The sequence below is a fragment of the Amblyomma mixtum genome, chromosome 10 (assembly GCF_055824585.1).
Source record: "Amblyomma mixtum isolate Tamu chromosome 10, ASM5582458v1, whole genome shotgun sequence".
NCBI lineage: Eukaryota > Metazoa > Arthropoda > Arachnida > Ixodida > Ixodidae > Amblyomma > Amblyomma mixtum.
In genome coordinates this window covers 165,469,717-165,493,699 of record NC_143021.1, presented here as the reverse complement: position 1 = coordinate 165,493,699, position 23,983 = coordinate 165,469,717, and the positions used below count along the sequence as shown (strand labels likewise).

Genomic DNA, 23,983 nt, shown 5'->3' with positions numbered 1-23,983 from the left:
ATTACACGCACTCTAAAGTCTGCTCTCAATATCACCCCATTTTCCTCACGTCAACCTGTATTCTCTGCCCTGAACCTCTCGCTTCTCCTCTCCGACTCTTTTGTGATGACCCCACATACTGAGCAGATCCACACGGAACAGAGAGGCAAAGTGCCAGGGCTAGTCAGTTCGAATAAAACATATCTAATCAAGAGTTGCATATCTAATACACGATCCGGAGGTTGGGGCGCCAATGATTACATGTAGCGGCGTTGGTGGTGGTGTTGGAAAGCATGTATTTTATGTATAGAAAAGTCATTTCTTTAGGAGGGGACCCTTAGTGCCCCCCCCCCCCCCCCCCAATACTAGGCGGGGACCCTATTCCGCGACCCTATAGGACTACTGCAGCTCGGGTACGTCGTACCATGGCTTCTCGGGCCGGAAGGTAGTGGCAGCCGACCAGGGTCGCCTCCCAGTCTTATCGGCTTGGGTTGGAGTGGGGAGTGAGGAAAAGATTTCTCAGGCATGCCCACACCGTATGGCAGGTGTCAGCCACCTCCGTGCAGTATGAGAAGAGGCCTGAAAAGGAGGGGTGGAAGTATTTGAGTTCTGCAGGGCCCAGTCGTGTATTAGTGAAGTCTTAGCAGAAGATGCCCACCTGCTTCCCCCAGCCCATTGAGAGGGGTCGGGTAGTTGCGGTGAGAGCCTTGGTAGTGGTTGACGTCTTTAAATTCTAGAAGGCGTCCGTTGGAGAGATCAAAATCAGTAAGCAGTCGCCAGGTGCACTGGAAGTGAGTGCGCGGGCGTCTGCGTCTGCAGCCTCGCTTCATGGTACGTCTTGGTGGTCCGCAGTCCAGACTGAGGAGCGGAGCGCAGGATCTCGTTGCCGTGTAGCTTTGCGAAGTGTTCGGTAATCTGGGAGTGATAGGATAGGATAGGAGAACTTTTATTACCCAACAGAAAGAGGGTAGCTACAGGGCTACCCGCTTAGACGATGACCTATAGGTCTGGGCTCTCGGGGGCAGCTTCCTCCAGTCGGATTAGTTGTAGTTGTGCCTCGGGGTCGGAGGTGAGCAGTAAGACCTCCCATTGGTCTTTCCACTTTTATTGCGAAAGCAATACTACTTGCACTTTCAAGCCTTCGCGTGACCCGGCCGCAGTTACGTTTGATCTTTAGCGGAGTGAATTTGGGTGACCAACTCGTTCCTTCAGATAGCCCGGCTGCAGTTACTCCGCGCCGCGCACCTGTGGCGCTACTGCCGCTTTGACGTCATACCAGCAGTAGATTATGTTTTCTTTCTCTCAGTCGCAACAACATCAAAAACAAAATATAAAAAAGTTACCGAAGACGCTTTGAGTCGTCGCGAAGCGGCGGCTGGTAGCCACGCGTGACCTGTAGAAGCGGCGCACTGCGTTCCAAGACGCTTTCAGTCGTCGCGCATCGGGGGCGGGTAGCCACGCGTTACCTGTAGACGCGGTGCACTGCGTTCCTTTAGTTGAAGGCGCTGCGCTTTTGCTTTCGCAACCTACAAGGCTAAGCCCCCGCCAATTTTTTTTGTGTCGTCTCTAGAGGAGGGGCATGAGGACATTCCGGTAGTATGTGATCCAAGGCAACTTTAAGCTCGTAGTTTGCGCATTTTTGTGTAAATTGGCTTGGTACAGACTCCAGAGGGCCCCGTTTGGAAATGCTTCGGTTTGTAGCCGGCGCCAGCTGGTGTCTTCGTAGCTGGTCAAGAATCTATGCGCTGGAGAAAGTTCAGCTCTTTACAAATGATAATGCTGTCTAATTTATCTGTATCCCACCACGCGATCTCTAAGACCACCTTTCTCGGGTCCGCGCGAAGGAAAACCCTCGGGCCAACTCGTGGGCCGTGTCATTGCCAGGCAGGGATGCAAGTGCTCGTGTCCAGACTAGCGTAATTTTTAGGTCTATTACATGATTGCAGACCCGATCCCTACTGAAATTTAGCCTGGCAAATTTGGAGTCACTGACAATATACCTCACTTCGGAGCCTACACAAACCAGCGCTGGTGTGGAGGTGGCCGGCCCGCGCCCCAGGAGTGGGTAGCACGAGTGCGTTGGCGCCGAGGTCTTCGCCAGGAGGAACGGAAGGGTTGCGGTGTAGTTCGTTTGCTGAAGCTCGGCTTCTCCACGATGGCTTGGGAGCTTGCGGTGCCGGATGACCGAGTGTTCAGCTGTGTCGTCTCCAGCCTTGCTCGTCTCTCCATTTCCCGCTTTTCTTGTTTAGTCGTCGATTCGGGGGATCACTTTTTCAAGCTGCAGTGTGTCCCTCGCCCCCCTCTCAGCGCCAGTGCATGCGGCATTCCCGTCTTCCCCGAACTTCCCGCAGGCTTGGGTCTTCCCCTCCTGCCGGAGCCCCATCAAACTTGCGGTGTGTACATGACCAGGGGAATTCTTGTCGCTGTGCGAATAGAAATGACGGCGGGGCTGTCGCCATTCAGACAGCTAAAGAGCATGGGCCTCGTTTCCGGACGATTCCTGATGCCATACACTATCTTGCTAAAGCGCCTCCGGGGTCCCACAAAGGGAAGATCACGCTTTAGACAGCGGTCCTCCAGAGACGCGCGGCGCACACTTCTTTGTCCTCCTCCGCGGGGCCTAGAACATCTCATAAGACGGAAGGGCTGGGAATTCTTGGTGCGCTCCGAGGCCGTGCAGACCATTGCTATCTTTAACGGCAGCTTCCCGCACTGTAGAAGTGTGTCTTCTGACACCTATTATATGGTTGGGCCTGCCCCTCCAACCCGGCCATTCCTCCCATCCCCAACCCAACCCGACAAGACTGGGAGGCGACCCTGCTTAGCTGCCACGACTTACAGGCCCAACAAGCCTTCGTCGGGCGCGCCTTCTGCACTGGGGTCCCAAAGTAGGGACCTCCACCTAGTGCTTATAAGGGATCGATCCCTTGCGGGCTTATGGAAGCATACCTCGGGTCCCTTTCTAATCCACCACCTACCGAGTAGGCTGCCAGGGTTAAGAACCGCAAGAACATAAACGCTTTGCGTGCAGTGGGACGTCTCGCACGTACACCCGCCGCCAAAAGTAAATGGAAGGCGACTTTGTGAAAAAAATTTAATTTCTTTAAATCTAAAGCGTAATGCTCCATGCTTGTTGGTGCACAGTGCAATTCACAAAATCACAATTAGGCTGCACATATGTATTCAAGAATTCATGAATTGGGGGCTAATGATTACATTTTTCAGTGAATATTGCCTTCCATTTACTTTTGACGGCACCTGTACATTTGATGCTGCATATCCAAAATGAGCCGCCAACATTTTAGCCCGAGGTTCTTTAAACCGGGCTCAGGTGCCCTCGGATCGGGGATTCACGAAGGAGCGCATGCCCTCATTCAGCGAGCTGACGCAGGCCTACAGAGCCTCACGCCAGCTCTACCCCCCGCCCCACCCCTCCCTAGATAACAAACACGCAACGCTCTGGCGCAGACTACAGACACACTCTTCCCTCACCCCTTACCCTAACCCACTGTCATCCCTCCTTCCCCACTCCGGCATGCGCCCTATGCCCAGAACCCTTTGCCTCTTCCCTCCACATCCTTTTCCTCTGCCCGGCGGTCCCTCCCACGCGGGACCTAGAGATCCTCAAGACCTGGGAGGACTGGGAGACCCTGCTGGGCTCGGAGGACCCGGCCGTGCAGACCATCGCAACCGGCCGGGCTGCCAGTGTTATGGACCTTAGGAACATAAACACTTGAGTGCAGTGGGGTCGTGCGGACCCTGGGGCGTGCCCCGAATTCCTTGTGCAATAAAGTTTTTTTCTCTCTCTCTCTCCAAAATGAGCCAGTTCGCGCGGCGACCTTTGCGTATTGCTTAAGTGGCAGTAAGCTTCTGGCCACTGTACGATGTAAGCCATTGGAAGACACGCTCGAAGGTGTACTGGAATTTCGGGAAAATGTAGTTATTTTTTTTCATAGTTGTGAAGGCTGTGCATGGTGCGCAAAATATTTCAGCGTTTTGCCTCTGCCGTTAACAGTTCATTGAGTATTCTAACATCAGGAGGCCTTTTATCACACATACAGCTCAATTTTGCAAGCTAAACGTCCTAAATTTTGAAAGGAAAAGCGCGGTAGCTGTCTTACTGTTGAGGGGGCACCTCAAACACGCCGTAAAATCGGTAAATTGGTTTTCGATGAAAGGAAACGTATCTGTCCGACATATCTCGGTGGACACCTGACTCCGCCGTTAAAGCTGGTCAACAGAAAAGGAAAGGCGCAGTAACAGTCTGACTTCTCAGTAGAAATTTGAAACAAACGGTATCGAATGGAGTAGGATAGATGGAAACAACTTTATTACACACAAAAGATCTCACACAAAATTGTGTGGGTACCGGTGGTGGTGGTGGTGAAAAACTTTAATCAAAGAGAGCTTGAGGGTAAAAAAAAAAACCCTGCTGCATGGTCGGTATCCTTAGTCCGGGACACCGCATGACGAGGCCCCGTCTCGCGCCCGCTTGACCAGAGCCCTTTGGGACTCCAGTGCGGAGCAGTTGAGGAGGAGTCTCCCATGCCTTTCGGGTGGGGGTGGGGGAGGGGGGAAGATGAGGATTCCGAGTACATGCCCACACCATGTGAAAGATATCGCAGATCTCTCCACAGTGCGGGCAGCGCCCATCTGTGTTCGGATCGAAGTGTTTTGCTATTGCAGGACAGAGAAGGGTTCCTATCTGCAGGCGCCGCAGAGTTCGCTCCTCCGCCTTACTCAACCCCTTCGCAGGTACTGGGTAGAGACGGTGGCTGTCGCAATAATGAATTAGGATTTCGCAGAACCGCAGAAGCCGTTTATGAGCTTCTGAGCCAGGAGAGCTAGGATGAGGAGCCCGGTGTGTGAGCGCTCGGGCGGCCGCATCAGGGGCCACATTGCCTCGTAGACACTGGTGGCCAGGCATTCAAAACGCATTCATATCCGAGGTTATCACACGGCAGCCCTTACACCACATACGGCAATCCTGACACTCGCATCTATGCCTATGCTAGACCGCACACCGACAAACACGCCCGACAGCAAGGGCACTTAATATACCGTGATTGAGCTCAGCTCACCGGGACACATATATGGCCTCACTATTCTTCACATATACAGCAGTTCTAAAGATAAAAACATAGTTATTCCGGGCATCCTGGGCGCATTTCATTCCTAAAAGCTCCTTGTGGTGGGTGATTTTAATGCACGTTAGACTCACTGGGGATACACCTCGGATACCCCCCAAGGTAACCTCATTTCTACCGCAATGGCTGATTACAACCTTGGCCTGATCACCCCCCCCCCCCCCGTACCCACTCGCATTGGCACAAGTGTCACCCGCGACACCACCCCCGATCTCACATGGGCCACACCGAACATAATCGTTAAATCTCACACGGTGCTCCAGGATAGCCTTGGAAGTGACCACTTTCCAGTCTCCACTATTATATCTTATGATTCCAAGATTTGCAACCCTCGTTCGCAGCTTCTCACTGACTGGGATAAATTGCGCTCATATTTGGCAACTGATTCGACAGAACCACATACTGTCACTGACTGGACAGACCGTCTGGTGAAGGCCATCCAGGCGAACAGCAAAAGCATTAAAAATACCCCTAAGGCACCGCAGGTTGATCCGCTTCTGGCTCATCTATGGGAGGCCCGACAGGGACTTCTCAAGCGCTGGCGTCACCAGCGACACAATCGTAAATTGATACTCCGTATATCCGCTCTCACTCGCGAGGCAGAAGAATACGCGAACACGCTAGCCCGCGCAAACTGGGCAACCTTCTGTAACGACCTCAAGGGTACATTAAGCACTAAACGCACGTGGTCCCTCCTACGCGCTCTCTTGAATCCAACAACCACTAAATCTCAGACACAAGTAAACACACAACGTCTAATACAACTAGAGCTCCAAAAGGGCACCGACGTAATTGGCCAACTAGGGACACTTATATACCCACATCTCTTCAGTTGGCAGATCCACCCAATCTACCTCCACCTAACCAAGAACTTGATGCCGACATCACCTTAAACGAAGTCCCCCGAGCACTCTTTAGTATTCGCCGCTCTACGGCGCCGGGGCCGGATGGCATAACGTACAAGGCACTACTCAATCTGGACGATGTCTCCCTCCAGGAACTCACGGAGCTCTTTAATAACCACTGGCAAGCTGGGACGCCCCCATCAGCCTGGACCCATGCCAGCATGCGATTTATACCCAAACCGGGCAAAGCCCTCACTCTTCAAAATTTACGCCCCATCTCCTTAACGAGCTGTGTCGGCAAGCTCATCGAGCATGTCATTTCAATCGCCTGCAACCATTTCTAGAAACAACAGGCTTTCTCTCAAACGTTCAATTCGGCTTCCGCCCAAACATCTCGGCGCAAGACGTACTTCTCGCGCTTAAAGAGTCCGTCTTTTGCACTAAGCGTCGTACAGCCTCTACGCGAGCCATACTGGCCCTGGATATCCATAAGGCTTAGACACAATAAGCCATGACCATATCCTCATGACATTAGCCACCACGGGGTGTGGCACCCGCATATAGCAATATATTCGGGCCTTCCTTCAGGGGCGCACGGCAGACCTCCACCTTGGGGATATTGCCTCCCAGCCTTTCCCCCTGCCTAACCGGGGAACCCCACAAGGGGCGGTTCTATCACCTTTACTCTTTAATATTGCCCTTGCGCCACTGGCAAAGGCCCTTGCTGCTGTCCCAGGGCTCCACACAGCCATATACGCAGATGATATAACCCTCTGGACAACGGGACAACGGGACACGGGAGGATCCCTTGGAACAGCCCAGGATATCCTGCAATCTGCCATAGACATCACCACCACTCATTTAGCAAACACAGACCTCCGTTGCTCTCCAAATAAATCGGAACTCCTGCAGCTGAAACCCCTCCCCAGTGACCCCCCGATTGAACTACACATGTACGGGAATCCAGTGCCCACTGTGCCTCAGGTGAAGATTCTCGGCCTTCGAATTAACAACACACTCGATGCAACCGCCACCCTTCAGCTCTTGCAGAGACAGACCAAACAGGTCGCTGCACTTATCAGGCGGGTGGCACCACGCAATCATGGGCTGTCTGAACGCGAGACCCTCAATATGACAAATGCACTAATCATTAGCCGCATTACATACCACCTTCCATACCACATACTCACTCAGCGGCAAAGACAACAGGCAGACATCCTAATACGCACGGCTGTCACCTCTGTCTTACGTCTTCCACGGACGGTTAGCACGAAACGTCTCCTGGCCACTGGTACCCACAATACAGTGATAGAATTAATAGAGGCTCAACGCACCAACCAATTAGTCCGCCTGAGTCGCACGAAAACGGGACAATGCCTACTGCAACAGCTACGTCTCAATCCACCAATTCCCACCCAACAAGTCCTACACCTTACATGATTTCTCTGCGCACACAGGCTCACGGATATCAGAAGCCCCTACCGCGCAATATGAGTGCTAGTCTCCATCACGGTAGGCGGCAGGCACGAGCGAGCGATTACACCAAAACATACAGCAACCGCTCCGATATTCTTTGTCGACACGGCACAAAATTCTAAACCAAGATATTTCACGGCAGTCGCAGCCTATGAAGACGGCACAGTGGGGGCCGACGCCACTATTCGAACTAATTCGCCTGCAGAGGCAGAAGGAGCCGCCATAGCACTTGCTCTGGCCCACTCCATCATTGACAAAAACATAATCGAAATTTGCACAGATTCACAGGCCGCGTACCGCCACTACCTAAAGGGCGTGGTGACCCCGGCAACACACCGTATTCTTACCACGACCACCTCTCTCGACGAACGGTTATTCTGGCGTGATCACGGAAATTATACATCAAACACATTCACTTCCTTCTATATTTATAGCAAACATATACCACCTCCCGTCCCTGCCGATGGCCCCGCTAGAATCACTTCTGCGAAAGCTACACCATCTAGCAGGGAAACATCCCCTACTCATCGGTGGGGACTTCAACAGTCAGCATACTGACTGGGGATACACAACCACGACACATCGAGGTCGCAGGCTCTGGCTGCTCCTGCAGAACCTCCAACTCACTGTGCACAACACCTTTCAGACGCCTACGCGGATCGGCAACAGTGTCAGCATGGACACCAGTCCGGACCTGACGCTGAGCCGCTGTATCCGCGGCGTTACCTGGAACAGAACACAACATACACTGGGCAGTGATCATTACATTATACAAATCACTGTCCCATACAAACCACCCCGTCACGCAAATATGACACACGAACTCATTAACTGGGATGCCTTTCGCGCTGCACGCACCGCCCTCCCAGACACTCCCATCGCAGACATCGATGCATGGGTGCAATCACTCAAGCATGACGTTCACCACAACATGCGACACATTGAAACTACAACCGAAACACCGACCCTTGACACACGCCTAGCCCACCTCTGGGAGGCTTATCACAGCATCCTGGAACGCTGGAAAGGCAACAAACACAACAGAACGCTTAAAAAGCGGCTGGCCGCGCTGCAGACACAAATCCAACAGCACTCTGAGGAGCTCTGTCGATCCAACTGGGGACAGATATGTGACGGCATCGCCGGAAACCTGTCCAGCAAACGTGCATGGCAACTCCTCCGACACCTCATTGACCCCACACGCACCAAATAAGCAGCACAGCACCACGTGACACGCCTCACACATGAACACATTGACGATCCCGACACCCTTCTAGACACACTTCAAACCATGTACACATCTCCAGGCGGCCCCATACCTCTACCGCACTACACAGGACAAGCAAATCCAACACTCGACACCGACATCACGGAGACGGAAGTCAGAGCGGCCCTCCTGACTCTCCGCGCCAACTCCACACCTGGTGCAGACCAAATCACAAACTCCATGCTCCGTAATCTGGATGACCAATCGATCACCCACATTACGAAATACTTCAACCAGTGCTGGAGGGAGGGTAACCTCCCGCAGTCCTGGCGCCACGCGAAGGTAATATTTATACCAAAACCCAACAAACCACTCACCATTCAAAACCTTCGCCCGATTTCGCTAACCTCATGCCTGGGAAGCTCCTCGAGCATGTTGTGTTAGCGAGACTCACAAGTCACATGGCGGACAACAATCTCTACCCGCATAGCATGGTGGGATTCCGCCCTCATCTATCCGCACAGGATGCCATGCTGCAACTCACACACGACCTTTTTGACCCGCTTCTTCCAGGTCACACCAACGCAGTCTTAGCTTTGGATCTCTCCAAAGCTTTTGATCGCATTGAACATCAGGCGATCATGACTGCTCTATCCCCATTGAATGTGGGTGTGCGCACGTATGCCTACATTCAAGCATTCCTGACTGACCGCACGGCTGAGATACACTTCGACCCTCTGTCTTCCACCTCCTACACACTTCAGAGTATCGGCACCCCTCAAGGGTCCGTCCTTTCCCCCTTTCTCTTTAACATAACCCTCATACCCCTCGCCCGGAAATTGGCAACTATTCCCCACCTCAAGCACACTCTTTATGCCGACGATATCACCCTGTGGACCACCCACGGCAGTGACGGCGACATATAGAACACCTTACAGGATGCAGCCACCCTCACCCAAAATTACGCACGGACCATCGGACTGTCTTGCTCCCCAGAGAAGTCCGAACTGCTCCTCATCCGGCCTAAGAACCACCGCTGTCCCCGCTCCCCCATTGCCATTGAATTGAATGGTTACCCGGTACCTGAGGTTGGCACCCTCCGTGTATTGGGCTTGCACATCCAGAACAATGGCAAAAACACCACTACCCTCAAGAAACTCAAGCAGGTTGCAGGCGCGATATCGCACCTCATCCGCAGGGTTTCGGGACATCATAGAGGCATGAAGGAGCGCGACCTATGTCGCCTCATTCATGCCTTTCTCCTCAGCCGTGTACTGTATACTACCCCATATTTACAACTATCCAAACATGACATAAACGCTTTGGATGCTTTGATTCGCAAGGCATTCAAGGTAGCACTTCATCTTCCCCTCAACACACCCACAGACAGATTACTAGGCATGGGCCTCCACAACACGATCGGGGAACTGGTGGAGGCCCACCGACAGGCCCAATACATCAGGCTCACAAAAACTTCCACAGGTCGGTATATCCTGGACTCCCTGGGAATCAAAATACCGGCCAACGACCCAACCCTTCTCGCCATCCCACGATCCATTCACCGAGAGCTTCTCATCAGGCCGCTCCCGAGGAATATGCACCCGTCCCACCATGAGCAGCGCCGCAGAGCCCGTGCGAAGGCACTCCATCGAGCGTACGGCCCCCAGCCGGACGCCGTATGGGTGGACGCTGCCTGCACGGGTGATGAAGCGACAGCAGCTGCGGTGGACTCCTCTTCATCCACCCTCCTCACACTACCTCTCCCTCCAGATACGTCCCCAGAGGCTGCAGAGGAAGCCGCCATTGCACTTGCTATAACCCGCACGGAAGCCCGGTATATTTTAACTGACTCTAAAACTGCGATTCTAAATTTTGCTCGAGGCCGAGTTCATGTCCCTGCTTTTGGCATACTGGACTCGCCCGATGCACCCCCGCCCCGCCAAGTGGAGCTGATATGGGTGCCTGCGCACTCCGGGAATCCCGGAAACGAGGCCGCCAAGCTTTTAGCCCGAGGTTCTTTAAACCGGGCTCAGGTGGCCTCGGATCGGGGATTCACGAAGGATCGCATGCACTCATTCAGTGAGCTGACCCAGGCATACAGAGCCTCTCGCCAGCTCTACCCCCCGCCCCACCCTTCCCTAGATAACAGACACGCAACACTCTGGCGCAGATTACAAACACATACTCTCCCCTCGCCCCTTACCCTAACCCACTATCATCCCTCCTTCCCCACTCCTGCTTGCGCCCTATGCCCAGAACCCTTCGCTTCTTCCCTCCACATCCTTTCCCTCTGTCCGGCGGACCCTCCCCCGCGGGACCTAGAGAACCTCAAGACCTGGGAGGACTGGGAGACCCTGCTGCGCTCGGAGGACCCGGCCGTGCAGACCATCGCCACCGGCCGTGCTGCCAGTGTTATGGACCTCAGGAACATAAACACTTGAGTGCAGTGGGGTCGTGCGGGGACCCTGGGGCGTGCCCCGAATTCCTTTGTAAATAAAGTTTTCTCTCTCTCTCTCTCTCGTGGGTCCCTGGGCATGCCTCGATCCCCGGTAATGAGCGCGTTCATGCGCTGGCCCGAGAACGCTCCTCCCGGACCCCGGAGGATCAGGCACCCAACCCTGCGCAAGAAGCCCCTTCGGTCCTCTCTACATATCACCAAATTACCACATTTTACAAATTCAGCCGCATGACACTGCCACCACCCCACAGTACCTTGTCTCCCTTATCCAGCGCCACATGGCGGCAATTACAGACAGGCTGCTTTATTTCACCCCACCGCCTCTCATGCTTTCACCCCACCTTTCCTCCTGATTGTAACACCTGTGGCGTGCCCAAATCCACTCTTTTCCATTACCCTTGGGAATGTCCTTCCCCAAAGGCAGTATCCCCCATCCCCAATCCGACTCATTCTTCCTGGGAGGCTGCTTTACGGACCGCTCAGCCCGCCGGCCAGAAATGGCTAGTGGATCGGGCTTTACGTGAAGCACTAGCCCGTGGAGTCCTGGACCAGTAGGGGACCACCCTGGAAGATTTTTTTTTTGTAATAAAGTTGTTTCCATCCATCCATCCCCTTGGCAGGTGCCGGGTAGAGAGGGTGGCTGTCGCAATAATAAATTAGGATTTCGCGGAACCGCAGAAGCGGTTTATGAGCTTCTGAGCCATGAGAGCTAGGATTAGGAGCCCGGTGTGTGAGCGCTCGGGCGGCTGCATCAGCGGCCTCATTGCCTCGTAGACCCTGGTGGCCAGGAGCCCAGATCACTTTTGTGCGGGTTGGATCGGCGAGAGCGCGTCTTAGAATTTGCGAGGCAAGAGGTGATATTTCGCCTGCAAGATAATTTTCACAGGCCCGGCGAGAGTCTGTGATAACCGTTTTCGATTTTCGATCGGCAGCAGCAAGAGCTGTTGCGACTTCCTCCGCTCGTGTTGAATTTGGGGCCCGAAAAGATAGCTCATCGACATTCATTCCCCGGTGGACTACGGCAGCCGTGAAGAATCCCGCGGGCGACGGCCCTGTGATGTCCACGTAATAGACGCCCTCTTTATAGCCATATTGCCTCTCAAGCGTGCGAACTCGCGCTTGTCTGCCTTCATGTGAAGCCATTTCCATGTTACGCGGGAGCGGAGTGACCAAGAGCATGTGGCGCCACAGCACCGGGACGTTCTCCGTCCCCTCTGGTATGCATGTGTGTTGGATGTGTAAGCGGTTTAGCAGGCGGCGCCGAGGCACCGTCTGCGATAGCCGCGTATGTTTTGTAAGCGATGGCAAAGACAGCCTTTTGTTGTTGTACAATGCAATACCGCTCCTGCTGCTGTACCCAGGCGAGGACAAGACCCAGTCAGGAGGTTTAGCACCTCCTTTTGTCTTGCCTCGTGGGCAATACCTGTATGTTGCCCGAAGGAGAAATAAACAAACAATATTGGTTCACGAGGTGGGCCTCCCGCAACTCCTGATAGGAGTTTACCACTCCCAACGCCTTCAGTTTGGCGTTGGAGGTAGCCACCGGGAGGTCCAGTGCTCGCTTTGTTGCCTTCCTGATGATGGCGTCAATGCGCTCGTCTTGTTGTTTGGTGGTGCGTAGGTACGGCACGGCGTAGAGGATCCGGCTGGTCACGAAGGCATAGGCGAGCCGTAGCGCATCCCTGCCCCGCAGACCACCCCGCTTGTTGGAAACACGGCGGATCATGCGCCCTACCTGTTCACCTATGCTCTTGTGTTTCGCTATAGTAGAGTCCGGCCTACGTTTGTTATTGATGAACAGACCCGGGATCCGGAGCTCCGCCACTTCTCTGATGGGACCGCCCGACAGAGATATGGGAGAGATATGGGTCTCTGATGGGACCGCCCGACAGAGGGCCCGGCGTTGGTCGTGAGCGAAAAATCCCAGAAGCATTAATAAATAAAACCGAGTAGGAAATTGGCAGCGTCGGGAAATCGAACCAGGGCTTCCGGAGTGCGAGACGGGCACGCTAACCACTCCACCACGCCAATTCAAAGGTTTGGAATGAGCAAATTTACGTCTACTGAATACGGCGTTGTCTTAGAAAGGTGCTGTAGGGACGTACTGTGGTGTATATTCCTTTCGGGTCTCGACCAAGATATGAGGGAAAGGCGTCAGTTCCTTTCCTTAAAATCAATTTTCGTTCCGTTTTCTTTCCCTCACGGCACGGTTCGGGTGTACACCGATGTATGAGACAGGCATCGTTTCCTTTCATTCCGGCAAGGCGTTGCGCCGAACGGCCGATGGCGTTCCGTGGACCCGTTGGCAACGCTGCAACATGTTGTACCGCCCCACGAAGCTTAAGAGTCCTTCAAGTTTTGGATGTGCCCGATGATATCGGCGAACTGCCCGGTGATAACGTCTCTGGCAGCCACGCCTGTGCGCTAAGCGTCGCCTCATCGAGGCGACCCTCGCCGGCGCGCGGCGTTCCTCAGTCCCCAACAGCCATGGAGGAGCCCGTGGATGGAGAGACCATTAACCCGTTGGACTCTCGCCCTGATGGGTGGCAAAATATACTTCCAGCTTATCGGAATCGGACCCCGGGACCGAATTCGCGCCCAAATCACCCTTGAACAGCTTCGGTTCAACCTAAGCCAAACGCAGGCGCGCCACCGAACGCTGCATCTGGAACCTCTCTATCAGTTTTCAAAAAGATGCCGCAGTTGTTACGCATCACGCGCACGGCCGTGCAAAGATAACACGCCGCACTGCCGGAGGGAACGAATAGCGTGCGTTCACACTTGTGCGGAAATTCGGCGAGCGAAGCGGATTGGCTGGCCTGAAAATCTACAATCTGTTCTGGTCTGTTGACGCCCGGGCGAGGCGGAACCGCAGCGCCGCTGCTGTTTCTCGCTTTTCCGCAGACTTCCCGGCCACCACGTCACCGCTCGCGGAGTACACAAACTGGTTGGACTTTTTTCATGGTTTCTGAGCGGGTAGGACTAAAGTCCCTAGATCAGCTTTGCTAAGTAGCGACAACTCCCTCCTCTCCTAACACCCTTTCCCCTGCTGCTCGCGTCGTCCGCCATGTTCTTCCTAACGCGCTCCGGCGGCGCGGTCGTATGCACTGGAACGGCGGACCTTGCAGAGTCGCGGCTTTGCTGTAAGGGGTAGTAAAAAATGTAGCAAATGAGCTTGGTATGAGGAGAAGGGGGACATGCCAGTAATGCGCTCCGAATGTGGTCTGTGTTGTGTTTTGCCGCAGACGGTGAGGGCGGGCAAACTGCAGTCATCGGGCGGCGGCCTAGCTCTCAATCGGGACTTTAGTTCGCGAGAGAACACACGCTGCTTTGCTGTAAGGGGCAGTAAAGAATGTGGCAACTGAGTTGTCTACCAAATAGAGGGGAAACGTGCCAGTAATGCGCTCCAAATGTGATTTGCGTTGAGTTTTGTCGGAGACGGCGAGTGCGGCGAAACTGCAGTCGTAGTGCAGCGGCCTAGTTCGCGAGAGAACACGGACACGCGCGCAGCTTTATATATAGCGTATTATTTTAAATACTACCAACGGTCACTCGCACGTAGTAGAATTCATAACTGCGCCTGGACAGTCACGCCCGAGCGGTGCGAACTTTTGTACCTGATAAATAGTGTACAGTATATTGCTCTTCCCTGTCCGTTCTCGCTCACCCCTTGCCGAGTTCTCCCTTTTGCTTTTATTTCCGCCGGCCGCAGCTCGTTTGCGCAAGACATCAGGTAGGAATTGCCGCGGCCGGAAGCATCTTTTCGTTTTTTATTGCAATGAAACCATTACCGCTACAGCACCTCTTATATGCTGCTGTTTCAACACAGCATCCCCACTACGGGGTTTTGAATAGTATGCCACAATGCAAGATTACAGAAGTGTCACGCGCGCTCAGTCAAATTCACGTACTATCACGAAATAAAATTTGCCGTCGGTAGGGGAATCTGTTTCACGCTTTTCAGACTCTGATGCAGGGCCTTTCGAAGCGTGCATTGCACACGGATTTGTGCTACATGTGGCTTTAATTTGTATAAATCATAGTTCGAGGTGAACCTACAATAGAACATAACCAGTATTGCCGAAGTATTGTCTAAGGTCAAAGAAAAACGTATGGCGAAAAAATTCAAGGATTCACAACCAGTTTGTTTCACACAAACAAAAAGACGCACATTAAAATTTTGCTGACTTCAGTCAGCTGGTTTCAGTGGAAACCAGAGTGTATTGCAAGTTTACATATTTGGCTGCTGTTCTTTCGTATGGCCATCTTCCGAAGAACTTGTGGGACTCATTCCTGCCACGGTATTCAATTAATCAAGAAAGGCCTGATGCATTATGTGCCTTGCTTCAGCAGCTGAGAAGCCGCATTAAATGCCAAATAGCTGTTTGTATAACTCTGTTTCACTTAATGTCCTTTCATAAGTTTTTCTAAAAAAGCAAACCTCATTTAGGGGCTTCAGTTTGGCCAACCTGGCTCAAACTCTGACTGCAGTGCAGAAGCAGCACATGTAATTGTTAGGCAATGTTCCTGCTTCCAACATAATTATTTCACACAGCACACAAGATGGTGAGGGTCACATCAATGTTTACTTTCTTAACAAATAAATACACCAACAACAATTATTTTGCTTAGAATATGGACCAAAACGACACCTCCAGTGGGCCAATTACACTGGCCTGCTGCTTCCTGCTAGACAGTTTTTTAATGTGCACAAGTCTTAGACACATTAATGTTAATACCTGCAACAAACATGAAATTAACTGCAGCTAGTAGTGCTATTCCGTGCTGAAGAATTGTCCCAGTGCTGGGAGTTTCTTCTCAGTTCGGGTGCGTCACAAGGCCCGAATGGTTTGTGAAGCAACAGCTATCACGCTCCAAAGTAGAAAAAACAGTTCACTATCGTCTTTCACTACACTTTCGGCCTCAGCACCACACTTCACTACATTCGCACATTGCCCTGCAGCGGTGGCTCAGTGGTTATGGCACTTGGTTGCTGGCTCCATGATCGCAGATTTAATTTCAGCTGCAGCAGCCGCACTTTGATGGAGGCAAATGCAAGTGGTCAGTGTACTGTGCGACGTCGGTGCACACCGAACCCCTGGTGGTGAACGTTTTTCCAGTCTTCATATATGGTGTCCCTCATAGCTTGAGTCGCTTTGTGACATTGAACCCCACAAATCAGAAACCATCTGCACACTGCATGGTTTTGCTAACTTTGCAATACCGCTCAAGTTTCATCCAGTGAACTTGCTGTTGCTACATCTAAGCAATGGACTCCGCTGCTTTTCGCATCCCGATGCTTTTGCTGCCACACCTGGCAGATTGCTTCTCGGCAGAAATACGGCCATTCTCTTTTCTTAATAACAAGTACACCCGTGTGTGCAGAAAACAATGGAGCAGCTTGTTTGGAACGTTGTGGCACACAGGTATGCTGGTAGGCACAACTTTAAGGACCGCCTTCTTCACAGCAATAATACGTGCGCGATTCTGAAGAAGTGCTTCTTTGTTGCTCAGAAAAAATGCTTCCGTTGTTTTCAAGAGCCTGAAAGCATCTTCTGTCGGTACAACCAGGGGCATACGATCAGTCAAGAAAGATTTCAGTTGCATCAGTCTGCTGCAGTCCTTTGCTGGCTTGTTTGTAGAGATCGCAGCAGCACAGGAATGGCAAGTCTTAAATTTTTTTTCACTTTGGACACCACATAACCACACAAGTACTCGAAGGCCCCCTCATCATCTACAGTGAAGGACTCCAGCATTGTCTTCGTAGGGCAAATGATGGCCGTTGGCTGGGGTTTTGTGTGTTTGTCCTTTATGCCGACAAGCATTTCACCATCGACAGCAGTATAACTGCCATTAGGGCTTGGCCGCAGGAATTGTGCTAAGGATGCACTCCGCAGTGCACACTTGAAATCCTTAGGCTTTGGCACTGGATTACGGAGCCGAATCGTTGAAAAGAAGTTTTCGAGGGCATCTTGACTGAGACGAGAAAAAAGCAAAAAGTTAAATCCATGGTTCCTGTAAAGTTCGTCCTGAATTTCGAGTGCTGATCTTGTCGACAAAAGAACGCCAGTCTGAACAGGCTTCCATGCACCCCCTTTAGTGCCAATTGAGATGCTTTGGAATAGGCATATGATGCTCTCCAGAAAGTTGATGCCATCTGGTCTCCTGTGTAGTAAGGCTTCCTTTTTTGTTCTGGATGTCATCAAACCAAACCACTTTTGCACTTGGTCGACAAACCAAGCAGTTGTGATTGCTGTCTCATCTAAGTGCCCCATTTCCACATGATACCGGAGTGCTGCAGCAGTATGATGATGGAAGAAGGTGTATGCTGGCGCCACTTTCATCTTGTCAAAGTGGCCTGGACTGATGCATGCTTTTTTGAGTCTTGGCGCTGCTTTAAAATCAGCGCCTGATTCAAGCTCTATCAGCTCTTCTATCGGTTTGAGACATACTTCATTTGTAGGAAGTTTGTTGGCCTCAACAATTTCATTTGGCAGATATATGTTCTGGCCTCTTGTGAGATGACTTCTCAAGTTTTTCAGCAGATGAGGCACATCTGCCATGAAATACAGGCGCCGTGCAGTATCCTGCGGATGATTTATATAACACTTCCGCTGAGTGCATTTGCCCACTGAAAGGCCAAAGCACCGCTATAGTGCCTGGTTGCAGGGTCCCATGTCGCCAACAATGGCATGCACTTTTATGCAGATGTTTTCGCATGCTGCTATCACAGCTTCAATCTTCATTTTGATGGTAGGAGCATGAAAGCTGTTTTCAGTAAATTCATATGCGACTGTCTGCTTCCATCGTGTTGACAGCCCTCCAAGCATCATTACAAGGCCGTGTGTTGCCACACAGTCTTCAGGAAGTGTACCATTCGCAAGTGGAACTGATGGCACACCAATGATCCGGCCGGTCGATGGGTCGAAGTCCAGACCTTTGGTGATTTGGAGCTCATCAATCATGAGTACGGCATGCCTCTCTTCCTCAGAAAGAAGACCGATCTGAAAAGCAACAATAGGAAGAATGTCTAGAAAGCCACTCACTGAACAAAGAAGGGGTACTAGAACCCATATACACATTTTCTGCGCATAGCTACAATAAAAGACTACTTTTAAATAATGACGGAAGCCAGGAGTCATCGAAGCCAAGGAGCATAGGAGATGTTCTTTTTTTGGAGTTTGTGGTGTTCATCAAAGGGAGGTCAATAAGATGGTTATTTTTTAAAGATAACTGATTACAAAGCAAAACAAAAAAAAAACACGTTGCCAGTGTGATCTGAACCCACAACCTTCGAATTCCACGTCCAGTGCTCTGCCAACTGGGCTACGGCAATGGCTGTCTAATATTCTGCTTTCGGGGGAATTTATGTGTAGTGACAGAAGTAGTACGCCTAGTATGACTGGTTTGGATCCCACCAGTGGCATGTGCTTGTTTTTTCTTCTGGTTTGTAACCAATTATCTTTTCAAAATAAAAAAATAATCACCTTATTGGCCTTCCATTGATGAACATCACAAATTATTAAAAAATAAATATCCCCTATGCTCCTTCGTTTTGGTAACTGTTGGCTTCCATCATAAATGTGATAACGAGCCCCTCTTTTCCGTTCCCTTATCTACTTTCATATAAGGTCTACATACACCTTTGAGCTAGTGAACATTCTCTGTAAACAATTTTTGTTTGTTTGCCAAGCTTTATTTTCAGCAGGTCCATCATTTCCACAAGGATCCCAGGCTTGAATTTGAAGCTTTCGATCCTTCGTTGTAAAGTCCGCTCTGTGGGAAGCGGGCTGGCCAGTTCCCGTACAACATCGTAGCCCCGCGATCCACAGGCCAACCTCAGTTTCAATGCCTTCACCACAGTATCGTTGCTCCATGTTGAGCCTTGCATCGTGCTCATCTGGAGGCTTCGAAGCTGGTCTTGATTGAAGTATTTGCTGATGCCTGCATGTCAACAGGACAATAATTGGGAATATAAGGCACAGCAAAGTCGGAGGTGTATCTATACGGATGGATGCTCAAAGAGGGCTTGAAACAAAAATCGCATGGTCTGCACTGTCAATTTTCACCATCAGCTTCCATCACTGCCATTTGAGATCAAATTTGAATATACAAAATAATAAAACATTCTGCTTTTAGTGTGACAGCACTACTAGGCACATTTTCTGATTTTGGGCTTTATGAGGCGGCCCACCTGCCCACTGGGTTGTGGGCAACCTGCCAGGCGTGCACACCTGGCTTGCCTTCACCTAGGAGAAGTCCTTCAAAGTAAATGCCTTCAGGGCGAACAACTTTAGGTCAAGGGCTAGGTCAAATGCCTTCAGCGCATATGTACCTTAGGTGCCCACAGTAACTAGTGCTACTGCATGATATTCCACCTTAGCCTTGCTAACCGGCCTGCTCATTTATTATTCAACACTGTACACGCATTAAATCGGCAGTGAAGCTTTGTTTCGACACCCAAGTAGAATGGATAACAGGCATTTATATGAACAGCTCACTTCGAACAGATATGAAATAACCAAGGCAGCTCTAAAAATTACCACATATGAATTTTCACTTCTTTAAATACAGACCTGAGTGTATCAGTGAAGGTTTTCCATGCAGGAGACATGCTGTGGTATTAAAGGACTATAGACACCTAATTTTAGTAGTGTGCTTCCTTCAAATTATGCGTTATATATTAGAATGTATGGAACATCGTGTGGTATTCACCTACGACCATTAAATAATTTATAGCCGAATTTTTACTCTCATGCTATTTTGGTTTCATGAACTGAACGATGGCTGTGACGTGTAGTTGACCTTTAGGTTCAGTGAGGTACGAAAAAACCTGCGATATAAACACTGCTACATAATTTCAATTCACTGCAACACTCATACCAGCTTGCTTCAGGAGATGGAATGACAACAAATGATATGTCAGCAATATATTCCTGCTTTTTTGTGCCTTATGCCATCTAAAGGTCAACTACATGCCACAGCCATCGTTCAACAAGGTGAAACCGCAACAGCATCAACAAAGAATTCAATCAAATTATTTATCGGTTGTATGCAAATGTTACACTGTGATTCGTGTATACGAATGTCTGATGCATCATTTAAAAGAAGAAAACATGCAAGGAAAAATGTTGTATTCCTTTAGCAATCTCCTTCCTTTTTTTGTGCACTGATATTAATGTCTCCATTGGAATGATATTACCTTCCACAAGTTTCTGGTTCTGTCTTTCCAGTGTTCTTGCTCGCTTCTGACATCCAGCAAGCTTTCTTTTCAAGGTCTCCATCTCCTTCTGCACACTTTCAACCTGAGGGTCAGCGCCATCTGAAACAAAATTAGAAATTGATCACCTTTACAACAGTCATTAACGCTTTAAAGCCCAACATTTCACACGAACGACAACTGAATATTTTTTCTTAAATATTACCTCATTTGAAATTTTTCACATCTGCTCTGAGAATAGCTCCTCCGAACTTCATAACGTAGAAAGAGACGGCACGTCTCACTTTTTTATTAAGAAACATGAATGAGGAAGGTTGGCCAACTATTACAGAGTGATAATAAATTTGAGCAGCAAATGAATGTTAAAATACAACATTGTACAACTATAAACATATTATTCCTGTCACATCAAAAGAGGGTATAGAGGAAGCTGAATATTGCGATCAACACAGTACAACATTGGCTTCTGAGTGTGCAACTGGAACAAAAAAAAACACCCCAGTAGAACCGTCTTACTGTACAGTTGCAAATTTAGCCAATTTTTTAGTGCCATATTATTGCTTCGTTATACACTGGCATTTACAACGGAAGTTGTCAGCTCATGGAGCAATGAGAAATCCTGGGTGTCAAAGGGTTATATTTCATGTAAATTCAAAGATCATTATGTAAAAAGACAAACATTACTTGCAACACATTGCTGTGGAATTGATATTTGAGTGGGTCCTGTGAAGGTCATTAAAATGTTTTTCATATTGATACACAGACAGCTTGACTGCATGAGCCACATGGCAAGGGCTCTACATTGCAGATGTAATTTTAATAAAACTCATCAACACTAACCAAGTGTGCAGGAACAAATAGCCGTGGACGCCATTGCAGTGCTGCCAGGGGTATCCATACGTCGCCTCTTGCTTGGTGGCTGACTGATGCAGTTCTGCACGCATGCACCAGCGCTAGGCATCTCTTCTCTATCATCACATGCCTGCTTGTCACTAGATCCCGTGTGAATGTCAGTTTCTGCAAAGTAGAAATAAATTGCAGCCATTTGGGGTTAGCAGTTGTGGTGGTAGATTAGAGCTGTTTTCTGTGAAAAAATAGCACTATGCAGTTATCTTACGCCGCAAAGCAGGCACATCCACTACTGATAAGTGAGAAGAATGGCCTACCGAGGAAAATGTACTTACTCATGGCAGGTTTCTTCTGGAATTTCAGAAGAGAACGGCTGACTGTACCTGCAAATAGAAGCAAGTTATGACTCTTCTACCCACTGCTGAGTCTTCCCATGTGAGGAAATGCACACTAAATGTAATAAGTATGTACCTTGCATTTGTGACGGAGACTTCTCGACTGTAAATGTTGCGTTTTCAGATGTACAGAGCAGCACTGTCTTCCTGGGATGCTCAATTATAACACGCTGCACAGCGAGGGCATTAATGCTTGAATTCTCAAAGCCACATGGAGCCTCCTGTGATGTGTTTCCCTCTATACAAAAGAAAAACATGTCATCACCAAGGCTGTCTCTTCATGTATGCAGAAGCTAGTGTTATAACTTTGGAAAAAGCACACAACACGATACGGTGAAAGATTTAGAGTGCTAGATTTAAACTCTCCGCCCTGGTCAATAGTGTCTTTCTGCTGAAAACCAGTAATGACAGCTAATTATAAACCAGTGCAAGACCGATATTCCTTGCTGTTTTCTAATGAATTCAAGTTCAACAAACATTATTTTCAATACAAAACCCTCTGTATAGCATGAAGTTGATACTGACATAAAGAATGACATACCTTCTGAGCATGACTGCAGGGAAGGTAGAACATGTGATGGAGGTTCAGGAGCACTCTCAGCTGTAGAGCCTAGCTCAGAACAGCTGGGAATGTTTTCCAGTGCTACAAGGAAAGGCAAAATGCACTTCTAAGTTTGGGCATTCACATAAAACTGTAGACTCATTAAGGAATGAAGCATTGAACTAAACGTGTTTTGACGGGACACTGATAATGCACAGCTCTCTCACCAGATGCATTCGGCACGCCTTCAGCAGATGGCCCTGAAGAACAAGCAGCAGGAATAGCTGTGTGTCGGCAACAAACAGTGCAGTCTAGTTTAGGTACTTATGTAATGTTGGCCTTATTCAATAAGGTAATGCAGAAGTCAGAATAAAAAAATGAAGAAATTCGGTAACATGCTAGGTGCCATTTTTCAAAACGCTTAACAATGAGGCCCCACTTACCCGAGGCGTGGACAGTACCACGAGGATGTGGTGGTTTGCGGGGCAGCTTTGCTGTCCGGTGGGAGAATATTGATGGGACAGCAGTGCATTTCAGTTTCTTTATGCCAAGCTTCCTCAGAATTATGGGCTCGAATTGGTCTTCTGTAAAATGGAGCTGTAAAGAAGGGTAGTCGTATTAGTAATATATATGAAAATGAAAAATACAAAAACCCAGCTGTGCAGGTGAACACACTAAGTCCCTTGATGGGTTTCTAGGACAGACTGGGAAGCTGATGTCTGCGGGTGGCCGGTATGCACGAAATAATTACGGTGCTGCCTTGCGGATTATTTGTATGGCGGGAATATAATGAAAGGAATATTATGGGCAGTGGACGCTGAGACTGGCCGTTGGTTTCGCACAGCAATAAAATTCCTTTGAGCCCGCGCCACTAAACTTTTGGCACGTAGAGCACTTGCGCAGCTAACACTCCAAGAATTCACACATGCTATCCGCGAGCGCGACCACATGTAAATTCATCTAATTGGAGCGCGGGTTATGTACACACCGCCAATTCTTTAGCAGTATCGCGCGACCGTCGACCAGCCGACGGCGCGGAGCGCGAATCAAGCGAGAATAAGCGCATTAGTTTTAGATGCACTGATTCTCGCTCGTTTTGCCGCTCTGCGCCGTCATCAGGCGCTGACAAGCAGGCTGGTTGACAGTCGCGCGATACTGTTAAAGAATTGGCTGGGGGTACAGCAGAACACTTCGCAAGAGGCTACTGTTTCAGTGCGCATTACTGAGCGAAAAGGTTTTGGCTACTTCATCTCAATGGACCAGCTGCAGTGGGTGCCGGAGTGGGGCCGTAGGCTGAAATACACGCGCATACTTGCACTGACATGCATGTTTACGAAATGATAAAGGCGGACAGCAGCGCGTAATCAAACAATCGGCAAACACAGTGCGAGCTGGGAGCTTTACCAATTCTTACACACCAGCCGAAGTTTGCTACTAGAGCATCGAATCTCAACGATGGAAAGCCGGAATTGAACTTACCTCGCATAGCTTGCTTGACTTCGTCGGCTTGAAATTTTTTCTCCCAATCCTGTGGAGCCACGCTTTCTGTCGCACAATGTCGTTTTTTGCAAGCGGCACTGAAAACAACGCCAGCCCTTTTCTTGACTGGGTTGAGCACCCGAAGGCGCAACAACCCGGCATTTCGGCTGCTGCTCGGGCACAAAAAAGCGCCCGAATAACTCAGGTTATTTCCAGCACACAGCGACAAATATAAAAAAGTCACCTCTGCTGAATGTCCGTCGCCAGCACAACTATACGAGTAGCGTGCAAGCGCCGTCGAACTATGCAGCCGGACGGCTTAGGAAGAACATGGCGGAACGGAACCAGTTCCCAACCGGAAGTGGGCGCTGTCCAATAGTGTGCGTC

General features: G+C 50.1%; 1 protein-coding gene across 1 annotated transcript; it reads right to left on the bottom strand.

The window, feature by feature from the left end:
• Positions 1-741: 741 nt before the first annotated feature.
• On the bottom strand, positions 742-23,603 carry LOC149327632 (uncharacterized). Its single transcript, XM_089564936.1, has 11 exons — positions 23,597-23,603; positions 22,345-22,401; positions 22,118-22,219; positions 21,653-21,814; positions 21,517-21,564; positions 21,173-21,349; positions 20,315-20,434; positions 18,785-19,056; positions 17,819-18,116; positions 17,337-17,668; positions 742-894 (listed from the first exon to the last, which is right to left on the bottom strand). The coding sequence occupies exons 1-11, from the start codon at positions 23,601-23,603 to the stop codon at positions 742-744; spliced, it is 1,728 nt and encodes a 575-aa protein (XP_089421062.1).
• Positions 23,604-23,983: the final 380 nt, after the last annotated feature.

Bases quoted from the DNA above. Each gene is read 5' to 3' on its own strand.
- LOC149327632 (XM_089564936.1), bottom strand. The intron at 22,220-22,344 runs GTGAGAGAGCTG...CTTTCCTTGTAG, and splicing joins AGGCGTGCCGAATGCATCTG to CACTGGAAAACATTCCCAGC. The intron at 19,057-20,314 runs GTAATATCATTC...GTTGACATGCAG, and splicing joins GAACCAGAAACTTGTGGAAG to GCATCAGCAAATACTTCAAT.